At 41.6% G+C, this 18610-nt stretch overlaps 1 protein-coding gene across 1 annotated transcript in view; it reads right to left on the bottom strand.

The window, feature by feature from the left end:
* Positions 1-247: 247 nt before the first annotated feature.
* Positions 248-18610, bottom strand: part of LDB3 (LIM domain binding 3) — a 157199-nt gene continuing 138836 nt past the window's right edge. Inside the window, exons 13-15 of the mRNA XM_075841714.1 lie at positions 13505-13625; positions 7449-7564; positions 248-4919 (exon numbers count right to left, since the gene is read on the bottom strand). Coding sequence (XP_075697829.1) covers positions 4830-4919; positions 7449-7564; positions 13505-13625 — 327 coding nt within the window. The 3' untranslated portion in view covers positions 248-4829. The remainder of the gene's footprint in view (positions 4920-7448; positions 7565-13504; positions 13626-18610) is intronic.

Here is an 18610-nt window from a genome sequence, read left to right as displayed (position 1 = left end):
TTTTGCATGTTTATTTTGCGTCATGTGCCGTGCGGTATATAAGTTATCTTTGTTCTATGGGTTGTTTTACGATTGCAGCGGTACCTACTATGTTTTTTATTTTTAAGAGGCTCCATTTAAAAAAAAAAAAGTTAAAACTTTTTGATGAAAAAATTGCTTAATTGTTTATGGGGAAATAAGTAATTTGTATTAAACTTTATTCAAATCAATTTTTTTTAATTTTATTTTGTTCCACTAGGGGACTTGAAGCAGCAATCATTTCATCACTTACATAATTTTTTTGGAATACTTACTATTTAGTATTTATTGTACCACTGACAGGCAAACTATTAGGCCATGCCTCTGGCATGACCCCATATGCAGATACCAGTGGCAGATCAGGGGGGCTTTGTCTGGCCCCCAGCTACTGTGGTAACCCATCGGCACCCTGCAATTGCATCTCGGGGCACCGATGGGCTGACGGAAGGAGTCCATTCCCTCTGTCAAACACCTGAGATGCCACGGCTTCTATTGACGGTGGCCTCTAAGAGGTTAAACTGCCCGGATTAGAATAATCTCCATTCTCGGCAGTTATGGCAGGAGCACCGCTGTGTATAACAGCAGTGCTCCTGCCACTGACCTAGTGGGTGCAGTGGCAGCAACTACGAGATCATATCCCTCATAGCGTGGGAAATTGCACCCGCTAATGACGGATATATTTGCCATTGGTCGTTAAGGGGTTTAATGGACTCCTAAGCTGTTTCTGCCCACAAGACTGAAAAAAAACTACCCGGTTTGCCTTGAGTATATCCAGGCACAGGTATACCATATAAGCATAGGAAACATAGTGAAGTTGAAGCGTTACTAATGCATCACTATATCCTATCATGCAGGTATGGATATTTTGTGGCTGAAGATCAAGATACCGGTTGATTGTATCTCAGTTGAAGCACAATGAGGGATCAAAAAAACACTTGAAGCTGATTTACACAGGCACTTTTTCAGAAGAAAATGCATCATCTGTGAACATTATATTGTCAATATTTACATATGCTTATAGTGATGCTACGTGGCACATGTGGCACCAATAACGATACTGCACAAATGAGGAACTAACCATTGTTACAGGGATTTTTTTGAGAAAACATTGAATACTTAAACAATGCGTAATAACTGGGGTTCCAACAGTGTGAATGGGCCTGAGCGGCAGTACCAGGCACATCAGCATGTATGGACAACCTGCTGTGCTTGGAAGCTCCATTGGCCCTTCATTCTGCTAATCGGTAATGGTCTCAGGGGTTGAATCCACACCTAATATAGGTCATCAATGTTTTTTCCAAGAAAGCTCCTTTAATCTAGGACATTGCATTTGTTAGCCGTTTTTGACACAGTGCATTAGCTATGAGTAATATTAAAGTACTGACTAGTATATGGTCATTGCAGGAGAAGTTCCTTAAAATAGTCCACATATGTAGTGACTGGTGTGGAATATTTTGATAGTTGCTAACAATCCTGCTATAGTGGGGACGACTAGAAATTCTTGGAAATGATCTATCTGCCTTGTACATGGTCATTGGCCCACCACACCACCTGGACCCTATTTATCAAGTCACTTGGCTTAAATGGAAAGCAACTAGAGAGATCCAATTTTGTCACCTAATTGTGCGCACCAATTGGACTCTAGTTTATCAGTGCTCAGGTCTAGTGACTGGATTTGTTACCACAAGGAAATGTAATTTTCCTGCTGATTTTACTCACAAGTGTTCCTGTAAGGAGTTGCACAACTCATGTAACAAAACCATCGCCTTTAACTCCTAAACATTGAAACTATGGTGAAAATGTAATTCTCACATGTTATCCCCAACTCTAAATATATTAAATCATTCCCACACACACATAAATAAATCACAAAAATATTTTCGACAATCTTCAATTTTTAGGATCTGACTACATCTGTCCACAACTCTTGAAAGCACTGTGTGCATCTAATGTTCTTATATATATTTATGTAACAGTCATCTTCATCGACAGATCATTTTAAACAGTTAAAAAAAAAACTGTTGTATTAGTATCACAATAAACTACAACAAACAATACTAGAAAAACAATGAACTGTCTCGGTAAACCAAGGCAGTCACTTCCATTGCCTACCTACTTGATAAATCCTTTGGTCTAAGCTACTTGGGTGATTTCTAGCAGCAAGATCAGGCTCAGCAAATTGCCCCAAATCAATTTTCTATTTTTGGAACTTAATTACGTTCTTGGACAGATGAGTGGAGTCGCGTGCATTTCCAAAATTGAGCATGTTCAGGTCTGATGATCTCTGCAGCATGATTGTGCTACTACATATCACTCATATAGCTTACCTTGTTGTTACTATTCATTGCAGTACACACCCATTAAACCCCAAAAAACACACAAGCCAATTAGTAAATTAAAAGTAAAGAAAGCTAATAATTGTGAAATTCATTCTCATAAAATACAGGTTTTCCATATTTGCAGGTAGTAAAAAAATCCAACTGTGTTTTCCTCCCTATAACCTGAATACAGAATACAATATAAATGGTTAAAGAAATTAAAAACTATTTGGGCTATCTATATATAGTGGAGTTTCTAAGAACTACCTGACATTCTTTTTGAAAACCATTCTATATATTTAAAAATCTAGGCCTAAAAATAATCTTACTTCTAGTGTTCATTCTAAAATTGTCAAAAAATGTTTATGCAATCACCATCTAATGAAAAATAGGCGTATTTAGAGCAGAGGTGCCCCAGAGAAAAAATGTAAACAAAATCCATCCGGGAACAAAAAGGTTCGGGGCTTCGGCCCTTCCCTTTACTTTTTAGGATTGTAGAGTGTGCCTGGATTAGTACTGCAGGCCTCCTAAACAGAATTACACTGTCCATAAAGAATAGGATGGGCCCAAGTTAAATTTTTACTCACCACTACTCTGACACCATCCGGGGGGATACCTAAGTAGTATGTACATTCTTAGTAAAGACATAAAATTATAAAGATCCATACCTTTCTCATATACCTATATCCATAATGTTATTAATTAGATGCTTGAAATTATATTCATGATTTTTCTCAGATGTGATGTTTTTGCAATGCAAGTTCATTCTCCAAAACATGGTGCTTTGAGCTACTCATCCCATCACACATGACCTATACCATTTCAACTTTACAATCTTTCTTCCATCTGTCCTCTACGTATGTACACCTCCAATATTTGCATCCCTACATGCACCATCACTTTGCTCTACCATCACCATGTATTTCGTAGATAAGTGCCCAGGGATATTGTTTTTGGAAACGGCATATTAAAACTTCTAGCCATGTTTTTCTTTTTTTGCTATTTGTTAACCAGATACATTCTATTAAACGGTGGTTTTATTTAAGCCAAGTAAAGGACTTTGCGCTTGTATGATTAATGTTGAATTGTTAGAATCGGTTTTTAATAAGATTGTTATTCTGGTTCAGAATGTTTGTTGGATGTGGCCTAGCAACCACAATGCCCTTTATTGGTGCATGAGAGAAGGGCAGTGAATTAGGACCTTTCATTGGTCAGGAGGAATCTATATTACGCAAGCAAATTAACCAACAATCTAAAAAATCTTGCCCGAATGTACCCTTTTCTCTTTTTGAAACCTCTGCCTCTATATCACCACCTTTTACAGTTACATAATTTTAGTCAATTAAGTCATAGGCTACCAATGACAACCGAGGAATGGTTAACGGATCACATTCTATTAGGTATAACATTGTGTGTAGGCTTTGTATACTGTGTGGTATAATTGCATGTCTCAATGTACATATGTGTGATTCATCTACAGGCTGTATTCTTAAAATCATCACACGCTTTTTCTTTTGTGTCCCTTTTTGGACTATTTTATTTTGGCAAACAGTCTGTATATCGGCTAATTCCCTCTGCATAGAAAGGTGCTGGGGTCTATGATATAAACAGTGGAGCAGCACTTCCTTTTTTGGCCGGGATGCACTTCATTTATTTTAAAACGCTATCCAAGGCAGCCCTAAAAATACCATCCATCTGGTTGCTTGGCACTCTGCGTATTTCTCTGCTAGGACTGCAGCTCTGTGTTCCATCTCCCATCAGTATCATTCAGGACAATAATCTCTCCGCATACTTGTGCAGGGCTGCTCCTAGGTCGAATGCCGTGTGTTTAATAAACCCCATTGGCGTCAGGACTATTTTCTGCAGCCTCAAAGTGTATATCTTGGGCAGAGGATGTATACAAGGGCCTTAATTTAGCACATTTTATGTAATCACTGTCACTTTTGGGCCCCACACCTCGGGAGGGTAACCTACAGAAGATGTCAGTGTTAGTGTATCAAAGATTTGTAGCTAAATGGTTTCACTAATATATTTTTGCTATTAGAAACCAATCTTTGTGATGAGCTTTCCAGGGAAGCACAGTACTTTTTATGAGTCTTGGAGAAGTTCTTGTTTTCTTCAATGTGTCTGAGGATAATGAATAAACCGCAGGGAGCAATACTAAAGTGGGAAGAGAAGCCAAATATCACTCCCACAATGCTGATACCGGTACAAGATTTATTTTATCCTCATCATTTCACGGCCTTGGTGCGAGTTTGACGTAATGCTCTTGCCTAACAAAAACATCACATTCAGGCGGTTACATAATGACAGTTAATCCTCTTCTAAAATTCGCATATATTTCTAAAACCTCATTTGTAAATTTTTTTTTTTTCAGGTTAAACAGATTTTAGCTGCATTGTATGATGCAGTCATTTTTTCAACGTAACAAAATGTGGTGTTATAATCTTTTTGGGAGCCGTCTGCCCCCAGCTTTACATTAGGTTACACTCCTTAGACATTGATAGCATGGGCATGTTTCTTGCACAGAGGCTTATCCTTCTTGGAGTAGAATGGTTGGCCTTCCAAATTCACATGGCAAACCTAGAATCCAAAAATAAGAATTAGAATTTTTTAAGGACTATGACAATCGATTGATACTCATGATAAGTTTGATCTATCGCTCTATACTCACTGTGTTAGGAAGTAACCAATATTAGTTGCAATAAGGTATAATAGTTTTTAATACAAAATGTAAAAAAGGATTGTCTGGTTTTATTTGGGCATTCTAAGTAAATAGAGGAGAGTAGGTACAAAGAGTATCTCTCTCTCCGAAGGACCCAACACGGACAGCTTATGGATTTCAATGGATATCATGTAATGCTTAATTCCTCCCCTGGTGGCACTGCAGGGAAATGAAACACTTGCTGCCAGGATTCCCTGAAGATTACAGATGATCATTGAGGGTCCCAGCCGCGTGACACCCTGTGGCTAACCTCCAAATACACTTTATACAGATATCTAATGTTAAGATTATGGGCACTGCTGGGATGCAATGTTGCTATATACAGACACTGCATCCTGCCATGGATTAACTCCGGCAAAAAGCTGATAGTGCCGGAGATACTGCCGCTAGCCAATGTAGTATACCATGGCGGTCATTCAAATGAATGGTGGTCCACGCAATACCAGAGAAATGTCCACCGAAGCGCCCTCGAGAAAAACTCTAAGTAAATGGACATCCTGCTGCTGGTGATGTACTTGGGCTTGTCTCAGAAATATGTATTATATTTTATCTAGAGTTCTGGACGACCTGTTTGTTCTAAATTAATTTTCTGCTCACACCACTATAGATGGGATTTATGTTGGGGGCTTTGTAGAGTTGCTTGTATATAGAGATTGCTAATCTTCATAAAACGCTTGTGCTCTATAAAAAGAGGAGTTAGGGTATGTTCACATGCTGTGTTTTCAGGCATATTTCGGGGGAGTAATTGGCCCGAAACACGCCGGAAAAAACGGTAGCTGAACGCCTACAAACATCTGCCCATTGAAATCAATTGGAAAAACAGCATTTAGTTAATTCGGGGCGTCTTTTTATGCCGCTGTTTTAAATAACGGCGCGTAAAAAGACGCTACGTAAAAAGAAGGAGCATGTCACTTCTTGAGCCATTTTTTGGAGCTGATTTTCCATTGAACACTATGAAAAACACCTCAAAAGAAGCTTCAAATTAAGGGTATGTTCACACGCTTCAAAAACGACTGAAAATATGGCGCTGTTTTCAAGGCAAAACAGCTCCTGATTTTCAGCCGTTTTTTTTAAGCAACTTGCGTTTTTTACGTTTTTGGAGCTGTTTTTCTATTGAGTCAATGAAAAACGGCTCCAAAAGCGGCTCAAGAAGTGCACTTCTTTTTACGAGGCGTTTTTTTCCGCGGCCGTTTTTAAAAACGGCTGCGTAAAAATTACGCCCTGTGGGAACAGAACGCCGTTTTTTCCATTGAAATCAATGGGCAGATGTTTATAGGCGTTCAGCCCCCGCATTTTTTGCCATTTTTCGGGGGTTTATCCAGTGTAAAAGAAGCTTCAGTTTCAGCTTCAAAAACGGCTGTAAATCAGCGGCTGTTTTCTCTGAAAATAGCTCCGTAATTTTCAGCTGTTTTCGACTCGGCGTGTGAACATACCCTAGACTATGTTCACACGCTAAAGTAAAAATGGCTATAAAATACAGAACTGTTTTTAAGGGAAAACAGCCTTTGATTTCCAGCCGTTTTTGAAGCTGAAAACGTTTATCAGGCGTTTTTTGAGCTATTTTTGGAGCTGTTTATCTATTGACACAATAAAAAACAGCTCCAAAAAATGGCTCAAGTAGTGACGTGCACTTTTTTTTTACGTCTTTTCAAATAGCCACGTAAAAAAACACCCCGTCTGAACGGAACGCCATTTTTCCCATTGAATTCAATGGGCAGATGTTTGTAGACGTTCAGCTACCGTTTTTTCGGGCGTATGTCGGTGCGTTTATTCCCCGAAATACGCCTGATAACGCAGCGTCTGAACATACCCTAAGTGTGTCATGAAGGGACTAGTAAATGTTGATGTATTTAACTGTGAAAGTGCCTCAGGACTACTGCAGGATAAACATTCAGTCTGCCTAACCTCAGAGCTCTGTGCATTTAAACGAATGTTTGCTGTATGACATGAATAGTCTAAATTTATGTTTTTAGGGTACATTTCAGTATAAAGCAACAACACTCACATCACAAATAAATATAATTTTTTATTCTATAGAAAAATTGCAGATTTGAAATGGGGTTTTCAATGCTGCGTTTTTTTCGATTTTGAGAGGACTCTGCACTAAAGTTTCTCTGTTATTCCTCCTGGAAATATATGTGTCCTTACACACTCTGAAAACTGCCAAATCAATGCTGGTCATTTTATTCATACATTTCCAAGAGGAATAACGAAGGAACAGCACAGAAACATTTTACACAGTCAAAGGTGGAACGTTTAAGGACTTTAACCCAACATTTCAAGTTGGATTTAAAGTTTATATTTAGAGGAATATGACTGTTGAATTAGTTTTGAAACAAAGGAAATGGTTCAGCTATGGTCTGCTAAATGTTGATGGATGTACTCACAGCACAGATAAAGCAGGTATCATGCCAAGTGTGTCCAAGGGCCTCAATGAATTTGTCACCGGCTTCAACAGGAAAATCACATCCATGGCATTTTGTACTGAACAGAGCAATGTAATCTGCAAAACACCCAGCGTATCTTTAGTATAAACTCCACTATAATTCACCATGACCATAATACATGATACAGTAAGGCTATGTTCACATCAGCGTCGTGGCTTCCATTTAAAACAGAAGCCACAATAAAGTGCTGAATCCGTCACATGATGTATATCATCGTGCCTGACGGACCCTATTGACTTACAACGGGAGCTGTCTGGTAGCGCCAGGATGTTCATAATTTTGACATGAAAAATAGTGAAGCATGAAGCTCTATTTTTCCTGTCAAATTTGCTAGAAACTGTGGCAGAGACTCCGAACATTTCCTCCAATACAGATGTGAACATAGCCAAACTAAAGATACATTAACAAATAAACAATAAATATATATATATATATATATATATATATATATATATACTTTTTTTGTAGTATCTTCCTTTAGAACTCTGCATTGTGCAATTCCTCTGTTATTCTTCCTGTAAATGTATAAATTGACGACTATTCAATCAGTTCTGACAGCTTCAGACACTGAAGGAACAAACTCTATTGTGAAGGAAAATTGACAATTTATTCATATAATGAATAACAAAGAAATAGAACAATGCAGGGTTATAAGAAAAGATTCTCCAGAACTAATTCCATGGGTAGTGCAAGTATTTACTAAAACAGACATGTGAGGAGAACTGAAAGTTTATTTTTATGTCCCCTGACTGGACAGTCATTACGGGCCCCCAAAGAGCTTATTAAATGTTTTGGTTTCATTTTTTTAATCTAGCCTTTGTTCCACAGCAACTCCACTTTGGTCCTGTTGCTTCAGAATGGAGTTTGGTGTGCAGAGGCTTAGACTGTGCTGATGTTTGTTATAGGCGCCAATAAGGAGCGCTGCTGTGAAGGAAAAAAGCAGAAGGGACTTTGGTCCTTTCATTCTCTGGATAAGCACAAGTCCCAGAGGTAGGACCCTCGACAGACAGAATGCTATGGCACATCATCGAATGGTACGGCATATTGCTATCATATCAATACCCCTTAGGGCAACCCAACTTGTCTTGTGAATGACTAGAAAGTCTGGATTTCAGACTTTGGTTGAAGTCTCTAAACACCTTTACAACAATAAATGTGCCATAGATGATGGGCAACCTGTGCCATAGATAATGGCAGCCTGTGCCATAGATAATGGCAGCCTGTGCCATAGATAATGGCAGTCTATGTCATGACTGACACAGAGTACAGTTACTATTTGTGCTCACATTGCTATTGCATAATGTGTGTATTTAGCTGTAGAGAATTGTCTCCTCTCAGAGGGCTGCATAATAAGGTGGCACAAATGACTGATTTCAGTGCTATTGCTTTGCTTTATTTAATCCTCCTCACCCTCATGTCTGTCTTGACTTTCTTCACAAAGCCAGACAAGACTTTCACGCTAGATTACCTAGAGTTAAGTTAAGCAAAACGAACACTGCAGCTGCGGAGCTGTTAAGACTGGTTTCTTAAATAGGACTTCCTTTTACAGGTGAGTCTCTATTCTCACCGTATTAAATGTTTACATTTGGTGCATACGTTGGAAAAATTTCCACGTACACACCCAATGTATGCAACTGTATGAATGGAATCCCAGCAAAGAAGGAGAACTTTTCAGGAGACAAATGGAATATAAGTAATAAACCGGATTTCTCAAGCTTTTTGTACTGGGGCTTCACCAGCCTGAACATGGTGATACCTGGACATCATCAATAGTCAAAGCCCATGACAACGTGGCATTTCCCCCCTCAGCTGAGTGCAACGTTCTAATAAGAACAATATGTTGCCAAATTAGATATTACTTTTGCTAGAGAAAAGCCTGTGACTAGCATTTTATCACTCGAGTGTACATGTTTATGGTGGACTTGGAAAAAGAAGCCGACAGTTATCTTGTGTATGGCTATAGTGATAAAATTCTCTGACTTGCTTAACCCCTTACTGATAAGTGATGTAAAGGACCATTTACACCTGTCAATATTCAGCCGGTAAAGCGAGCGCCGATCAACAAGACATCATTGATTGGTGCCCATTTGCTCCTGCCACACGGAGCTATGTATGGGGACGAGTGGTTGTTACTCCGATCACTCGTTCCCATGCGTTATTATCATGTCGGCAGCGCGTCTTACTGTTTACACAGGAGATGTGCTGCCGACACGATAATATTTCACTTTTTTAAAACGATACGATCAGCAAATGATCGAGCGTTTGCTTGTTCAGCTGCTGATCGCTGCCCTGTTTACGCAGGGCAATTATCGGGAACGAGCGTTCTATGAACACTTGTCTACCCGATAATCACCCAGTGTAAAAGGGCCTTAACTGTACATTATAGTCGGTAGAGGGGGGTATAGGCTAAGCCCGCTCCATATGCTGGGGGCGTCGGCTGTTTGTTACAGCTGAAACCACACTGTAACGGCACATTTAACCACTTAGATGCTGCGGTTAATAGCGATCACAGCACCTAAGCTGTTAGAAAGAAAGCCCCCTATGTCACTTCATCACACCTGCGACACAATCGCGGGGTGCTGATGGTTGTCAAGGCAGCCAGGTGATCTATTGAAGGCCCCAAGTTCTGCCATATTGGTGCTCCTATAGGAGCCATTAAAAATCACCATACATTGCAAAACATAAGTATTCCGTCATATTGTACCAGTAATCTAAAAAATGCTTGTTTAAGGAGGCTTTGTCACCAGTTTACAAAGTGCCCTATCTCCTACCTAATCTGATAGTCACTGTAATGTAGACAACAGTGTTTTGTTTTTTAAAAACGTTTATATTTGCCGGAGTTATGACTATTTTTCGTTTTATGCTAATTTCTTCTAAATGCCCAACTGGGCGTTTTTTTACTTTTGACCAAGTGGGCAAACTGTCACTTACTCCCACATTAACTTTACCAGGACTACGGGAGCATGACCAGCCAGGAGGCGATGTCTTTTCATTATCCCCACACTCCGGTAAAGTTAATGTGGGAGTAAGTGACAGTCACTCGCGAGATCACACTGTGCTGTGAGTAAAGCTGAAAATGAATGGAGAAGTGTATGATGCTGATTTGACCAAGTGGACGTTGTAAAGAGAAGTGTATGACGGTGGGCATTTAAAAGAAATTAGCATAAAATGAAAAATAGTTATAAGGCTATGTTCACACAATTAACATAAAACTTAAATATGGAGCTTTTTTCAAGGGAAAATATTGATTTTCAGACGTTTTTTAAGCAACTAGCGTTTTTTGCGGCGTTCTTTACGCCCATTTTTGGAGCTGTTTTTCTATTGAGTCAATGAAAAACGGCTCCAGAAACAGCTCAAGAAGTGACATGCAATTTTTAAAAACGGCTGCGTAAAAAAAACCCCATGGGAACGGAACGCTGTTTTTCCCATTGAAGTCAATGGGCAGATGTTTGTAGGCATTCAGCCCCCGCATTTTTAGCCATTTCTCAGGCGTTTACGGCCCAAAAAATGGCTGAAAATAGCCTGTGTTAACATACCCTTACTCTGTCAAAAATAAACGTTTTTTTTAAAAAACAAAAAAAAGAACCTGATGTTATCTACATTATAGCAACTATCAGATTAGGTAGGAGATAGGGCACTTATAAACTTTAAGTCCCCTAGGAGGATCAAAAAATGTTAAAAAAAATTAATAAAAAGTTTTTATTAAGGTACAAAAAATAAAAAATATTAAGTTAAAAAAAGGAATATCAAAAACAAAAAATAAACATAATTTGTATTGCCGCATCCTTGAAAGTCTGAACTATTGAAATATAACATTTAGACCTCCAAATGGGTCTTCCAAATGGACAATGCAAGCTTCCTTCCAAAGTTATGGCAAAATTGCTGAAAGACAACAGTAATGGTAATGGAGTCACCGTCACACAGCCCTGGCTTGAATCCCATAGAAAAATTATGGGCAGTAATTAAAAAGCGTGTGTCAGCAAGGAGGCCTACAAACCAAATGGCGGATCATCATTTAGCGTTTTGGGGTGCCGCCTGAGGCGAATCGTGGCAAAACCGTGACAAAAAAGCATTGTTTGGCTGTGTTCACAAACGTGGCGAATACACTGCGTAATAGTACGCAGCGCATCCGCCCTGTCTGCCGCAGGGAATTCCGGGCGAAAATGGGCATCAAACTGTGGTGCAGTTTTACGCCCGAAATGTCCGCTGTGAAAAACTTCAGAGCTATAGCCGGCCAGCTTTAGCGGCGGTCACATGGGATGAAGCGTCCTACAATTGTTCTAGTGAACTTCTCCCTGACGTCTCATCCCCTCGTGGATGAGTTCATCCTCTCTCCTTGCCAGAGACCCAGGCCATGTCGGCTTATGTCAAGGAGAACCTTGAGAGAGGGTTCATTCGGAAATCTTCTTCCCCGGCTGTAGCCGGATTTTTCTTCGTAAAGAAGAAAGATCGACCATGTATCGATTACCAAGGTTTGAACCAAATTATGGTAAAAATCAAGTACCCCTGCTACTAATCGCAGAGTTCTTCGACATAATTCGTGGGGCCAAGATTTTCACAAAGCTGGATCTACGCGGGGCTTATAACTTGATCCGTATCCGCAAAGAAGACGAGTGGAAAACCGGATTCAGCACCGAGACAGTCACTACGAATATCTCATGATGCCCTTTGGACTGTGTAACGCTCCAGCTATGTTCCAGGGATTTGTCAATGACATCTTCTGAAATCTGCTGTATGTCTGTTGGTGGTGTATCTGGATGACATCATGATCTACTCACAAGATCTGATGACGCATCGGAAGCATGTTCTCCAAGTTCCTGTTGCGGTTAAGGGAGAATCGCCTATATGCTAAACTCGAAAAATGTGTGTTCGAGAGGTACTCTCTGACCTTCCTGTGCTACATTATCTCTGATCGTGGAACTCAAGATGGATCCAGGGAAGGTGAAGTCGGTCTTAGAATGGCCACGTCCACAGGGCCTTCGGGCTATACAACGACTTCTACCGGCAATTTATCCCAAACTTCTCATCTCTGACTGCTCTAATCTCTGCTCGCACTAAGAAGGGGGTGAACGCCAAGGTTTGGCATCTGGAGGCAGAGCCAGCATTTACCAGCATCAAGAGTGTCTTCATTTCAGCCTCAGTTCTTCACCATCCTGATGCGTTTAGAAAATTCTGTCTAGAGGTTGATGCATCTTCCGTTGCTGCTGGAGCACTGCTGTTTCAAAGAAACTCCAAGGATAAGACTGTGGCTTGTGGCTTCTTCGCCAAACTATTCTCTCCTGCAAAGCGCAACTACTTCATCGGGCATCGGGAGTTACTGGCCGTCAAGTTGGCCTTGGAGGAGTGGAGATAGTTGCTGGAGGACGCTATTCATCCTATCATCATTTATATGGATCACAAGAATCTCTCGTACCTACAGTCTGCACAATGATTAAATCCTCGCCAAGCCAGATGGTCGCTGTTTTTCACCCAAATCCAAATCCTGATTCATTTCCGTCCTGCAGACAAAAATGTGAAGGCTGATGCCCTGTCTCGGTCATTTGAAACTGATGACTCTGTTGCCGCTAACCCTCTGCAAATTAGAGACATTCCTGCAGACAAGAAGAGAATTCTCCTCTGGGAACATAATTACTAGCTGGGCACTCTGATGTCCGTAAGACACGGGACTTGATATCTCGTCACTAATGGTGGCCCACTCTGCCTAGAGATGTTGTGGACTGTTTCCTCATGTACGAACTGTGCCTCAAACAAGTCTATCCATTTCAAACCTGCTGGTCTGCTCCTACCCCTGCCAGTGCCTGATTCCCCTTGGCAACATATCGCTATGGACTTCATTACAGACCTTCCTCCTTCGGCTGGATGTACTACGGCCCCCCTTGCGCCCTAGGCAACTTCCTACACTGCCTAACTATTGTCCCTGGCCCTACAGAATAACATAAAGTCTGTAAATCTATGTAACTTATTCTATAGGATTAATTGTGCTCTGCAAAAATTACCTTTCTCACAGTATGGCTCTCCATCCTCCATATGGAAGAGGCTGTTTCCAAATGGCTTCCTGCAGGCAGCACAGACAAAGCAGGTGGTGTGCCAGGTCTGCCTCAGGGCGTGCATCACTTCCTGGAAAGACAAAATTAAAAATGGAAAAAGAGAATAGAAAAAATAATTTTCAAAGTAAAAACTTTTGGGGTGTCAGGTATTCCTAGCAAAATTTCTGCACACAGTTTATAATTTTGTTGCATTACATCAAATGTTTGTCTCCATGGCTAAAAATGAATGTTCAATAGGAAAAACAAACATATTGCTTCGGTCTATTGAAATGTAGTGGTGCGGAGCTGAACAGCAGCATACAACTGTAGTATACATACAGTAGGGCTCCAACACCAATTTCTTGCGCAAAGTGGCCGCTTGTAGCTTTGACTCCACTGGAGAAGTGGCCTCGCTTGCGCGTTGATCTCTCTATGCAAGTCTATGGGAGATAATACGCTCCTTCCGTAACTGTTATTGACTTCAAAAGAGAGATTCACGCACATCCCCTCCCCAGTGAAGTGTATGCATTGCACATAATAGGGACGGTAAAGTTTGCTCGTATTACGGCCATTGGAAAGTGCCCTAATACTGTATACAGTATGTAATCTGTTTGCAAGAAAGACCATACAAAATCACGGAGGTATATTTTAAATACTATAATATTGCCTTAAAGAAGCTCTGTCACCAGATTCTCAAATCCCTATCTCCTATTGCATGTGATCGGCGCTGCAATGTAGATAACAGTAACGTGTTGTTTTTTTTAAAAACGTTCATTTTTGGCCAAGTTATGAGCTATTTTATATATGTGCGAATGAGCTTTGAAATGGACAACTGGGCGTGTTTTTTATCGTATGTCCAACTGGGCGTGTATTGTGTTTTTAACTGGGTGTGTTTACTTGTTTTACTAACTGGGCGTTGTGAATAGAAGTGTATGATGCTGACGAATCAGTGACCAATCAGCATCATGCACTCCTCTCCATTCATTTACACAGCAGCATCACGTTCTTACTAGAACGATGTGCAGCCACATACACAAGTGTCCTGATAATGAATACACATGACCTCCAGCCTGGACGTCATGTGTATTCAGAATCCTGACACTTCTGAATCTTTTCTGTGCAGATCACATGCAATAGGAGATAGGGATTTGAGAATCTGGTGACAGAGCCTCTTTAAGGTGCTTTTGCACGGCCCGACGTCAGTCGTGTAAATGAGCGCCGATCAATGAGACAGTTCGCTGATCGCGCTCGTTTACTCCTTTCAAAAGGAGCTAGTATGGGGACGAGCGGTCGTTACTCCGATGGCTCGTCCCCATATATTTCCATCATGTCGGCAGCACATCTCCCTGTTTACACAAGAAGATGTGCTGCCGACAACAATAATATTTTCTGCATTTAAAACAATACAATCAGCCGATGAACGAGAGTTTGCTCGGAAACGAGCATTCTATGAACACTTGTTTGTCCGATAATTGGCCCGTATAAAAGGGCCTTTATTTACACACTGCAGAAATAGGACAGACCTTTGACCTAATCTATAAACCCCAGATGCATAAAAAGACAGGAATGATAGTTCATCTCCGTTTGCTAAGGGTGATTACTGCTTTTTACTTCTAGCTTGAGATCTTGTCTAAACTTATACATAGAAATCCATAGGAGAATCATTTCCAAAAGTTCCCAACTATTCATGCCTCCTCTTTAAACACAGCAGTGAGTAACGCAAGATAAGGTCATGCCTTTTTTCTGTTGTTCTGCCAGGTTTCTCCTAATCTTTCTAATGTGGTGCATTGTGACCTTGTAATGCACTGTTGGGTCTATTCACAGTTTAGGAGTGTTATCTGGACAGTCTGTCTGAAGTTTATGACCTAACACATGGCACTGAGCGTTCTTTTACAGTAAGCTGAAGGAGTATCTGCATGCAAGAAATTTCTCAAAGCAATAAAACAAGGCTGAGTGTAATAATCTATGGTAGTGGCGGGCACAGTATACTTCAAAGATTGTCTGGCATAAAACTACACATAACTATCTCACAACAAACTTGTTTTTTTTCCTTCTCGCTGACCTCACAGTCAGATCAATGTAAGATAGAAGATTCCCAAAATCTGTAAAAGTGTATTTTTTATATACAGTATATGCTGGAAACCATTAGAATATGTTTATTTGTATAGCACACAGTCCTTCCACTGAGTGACAATTAATCAATTAATATAGTTCAAAATCTTAATAATAACCTACAAGCTTCTCTACAACTAAGCTCCTCTATAAGTTTCTTCTTAAATCTCTAGATATCACTCCAGGTGGAATTCATGCTCTGCATATGACCTTCTTCCCTATGTTACGCATCTCCATGGTGTTGCCGTCACAATTTCTCATGTGCCTTTCCCATCTTTTGGAACTACTTATCACCAGTGGCGCATCATCATTAGTGCGGTTCAGGTCCCTCAAGACCGGGGGCGTCGCTAGCACTGGAGGGGCCCCGGTGCTAGCGACAACCACATTCACTTGCATCTGCCTCCTCAGGACACAGATAGAATTGAATACTATACGCTGCAGGCCACATTAGGCCTGCAGCTTATAAGGCGCTGAGAGAACTCCCTGCACAGGCCGGCCTGATGACGTCACTGCATCACGCTGGTCTGCGAGTGCGTCCCGACCGGAGCCTGTGCAGCGCTCCATCCGTCGCGGGAACGGGCCAAGGTAAGTACAGTACATATGTTTTTTTGGGGGGCGCTGTGTGGCAATATACCGGGGGGGGGGGGATTGCTGTGTATCACTATATGCAAGGGGGGGTGTATTGTGTGGAACTATATACAAGGGGGGCTGTGTGGCAATATACAGAGGGAGGGATTGCTGTGTAGCACAATATACAAGAGGAGAACGCTGTGTAGCACTATAAACAAGGGGGGGCACTGTGTAACACTATATACAAGGGGGGGGTGCTGTGTGGCACTATATACAAGGGAGGGAGGGCTTTGTGGCACTATATACAAAGGGGGGGCAGTGCCACTATATACAAAGGAGGGAGGGCTGTGTGACACTATATACAAGGGGGCTGTGTGACACTCTATACAAGGGAGGGGCTGTGTGGCTCTATATACAGGGTAGGGGTGGCTGTGTGGCACTATATACAAGGTAGGGGTGGCTCTGTGGCACTATATACAAGGGGGGCTGTGTGGCACTATATACAAGGGAGGGGGCTGTGTGGCACTATATACAAGGGGGGCTGTGTGGCAAAATATACAAGGGAGGGCTGTGTGGCACTCTATACAAGAGGGCCTGTGTGGCACTATATACAAGGGGGGCCTGTGTGGCACTATATACAAGGGGGGCCTGTGTGGCACTATATACAAGGGGGGCCTGTGTGGCACTATTTACAAGTGGGGCTGTGTGGCACTATCTATTAAGGGGGGCTGTATGGAACTATATATGAGAGGAGGCTGTGTGGCACTATCTGCAGGGGTCTGTGTATGGCTCTATCTACTAAGGGGGGTATGTATGGCACTATCTACAAGGGGAGGGCTGTGTGGTGCTATCTACAGGGGTCTGTGTGTGGCGCTATCCACAGGGGTCTGTGTGTGGCGCCCTCTACTAAGGGGGGACTGTGGGGCACTATATACACAAGAGGGGCTGTGTGGCACTGTATACAAGGGGGGCCTGTGTGGCACTATATACAAGGGGGGCCTGTGTGGCACTATATACAAGGGGGGCCTGTGTGGCACTATATACAAGGAGGGGCCTGTGTGGCACTATATACAAGGGGGGCCTGTGTTGCACTATCTACTAAGGGGGGCTGTATGGGACTATTTATGAGAGGGGGGCTGTGTGGCACTATCTACAGGGGTCTGTGTATGGCGCTATCTACTAAGGGGGGGTCTGTATGGCACTATCTACAAGGGGAGAGCTGTGTGGTGCTATCTACAGGGGTCTGTGTGTGGCGCCATCTACTAAGGGGGGACTGTAGGGCACTATATAGAAGGGGGTCTGTGTGGCACTATATACAAGAGGGGGCTGTGTGGCACTATATAAAAGAGGGGGCTGTGTGGAACTATATACAAGAGTAGGGCTGTGTGTCACTATAGGGGACTGTGTGTGGCGCTATCTACAGGGGGCTGTGTGTGGCGCTATCTACAGGAGGCACAAAGGGGGCATTATTACTGTAAGGAAACAAAAGGGGCACATTTACTAATGGGGCACTTTTATTGTGTCGAGCACTGAGGGATCATTATTACCATATGGTGCACTCTAGATTATGAGGTTGTTTAGAGGATGGGGTATAGGTGTTTGGGGTGCTGGAAAAGGAAGCAACCAACATGTCTGTGTCAAATTCTGCAGAGACGAGTCGTGGCTTGAATAAGTCATCACAGTGGTCTGGGCCAGATGGAGAAAGAAAGGGAAAGTGAACGACTAGTCAGAGAAGACATTACCTGTGAGTCACTAGATATAAATGTGCTGTAATCACTTATATTGTCTGCAGAGCTCCTGTGTATAACTGGCATCTACCACTATATGGTCACTATATGGTGGTAATATTGTTTTTTTGTATAGCGTTTTTTATTCAGTAACAGTATGGGGGTATTATTCAGCCACTATGTGGTTATGGTGTGGCGGTATTATTCAGTAACAGTAAGGGGGGTATTATTCACTCACTATGTGGTTATGGTGTGGCGGTATTATTCAGTAACAGTATGGGGGTATTATTCTGTCATCAAGTGGTTATGGTGTGGGGGAATTATTCAGTAACAGTATGGGGGTATAATTCAGTCACTATGGGGTTATGGTGTGGCTGTATTATTCAGTAACTGTATGGGGGTATTATTGAGTCAATATATGATTATGGTGTACCAGTATTATTCAGTAACAGTGTGGGTGTATTATTCAGTCAATATGTGGTTATGGTGTGGCGGTATTATTCAGTAACAGTATGGTAGTATTATTCAGTCACTATGTGGTTATGGTGTGGAGGTATTATTCAGTAACAGTATGGGGGTATTATTCAGTCAATATGTGGTTATGGTGTGGCGGTATTATTCAGTTACAGTATGGGGTTATTATTCAGTCACTATGTGGTAATGGTGT

This window comes from Rhinoderma darwinii, chromosome 11, assembly GCF_050947455.1.
Source record: "Rhinoderma darwinii isolate aRhiDar2 chromosome 11, aRhiDar2.hap1, whole genome shotgun sequence".
Lineage (NCBI taxonomy): Eukaryota > Metazoa > Chordata > Amphibia > Anura > Rhinodermatidae > Rhinoderma > Rhinoderma darwinii.
The sequence above is the reverse complement of the archived record's forward strand: the minus strand, read 5'-3'. Positions and strand labels throughout refer to the sequence as shown.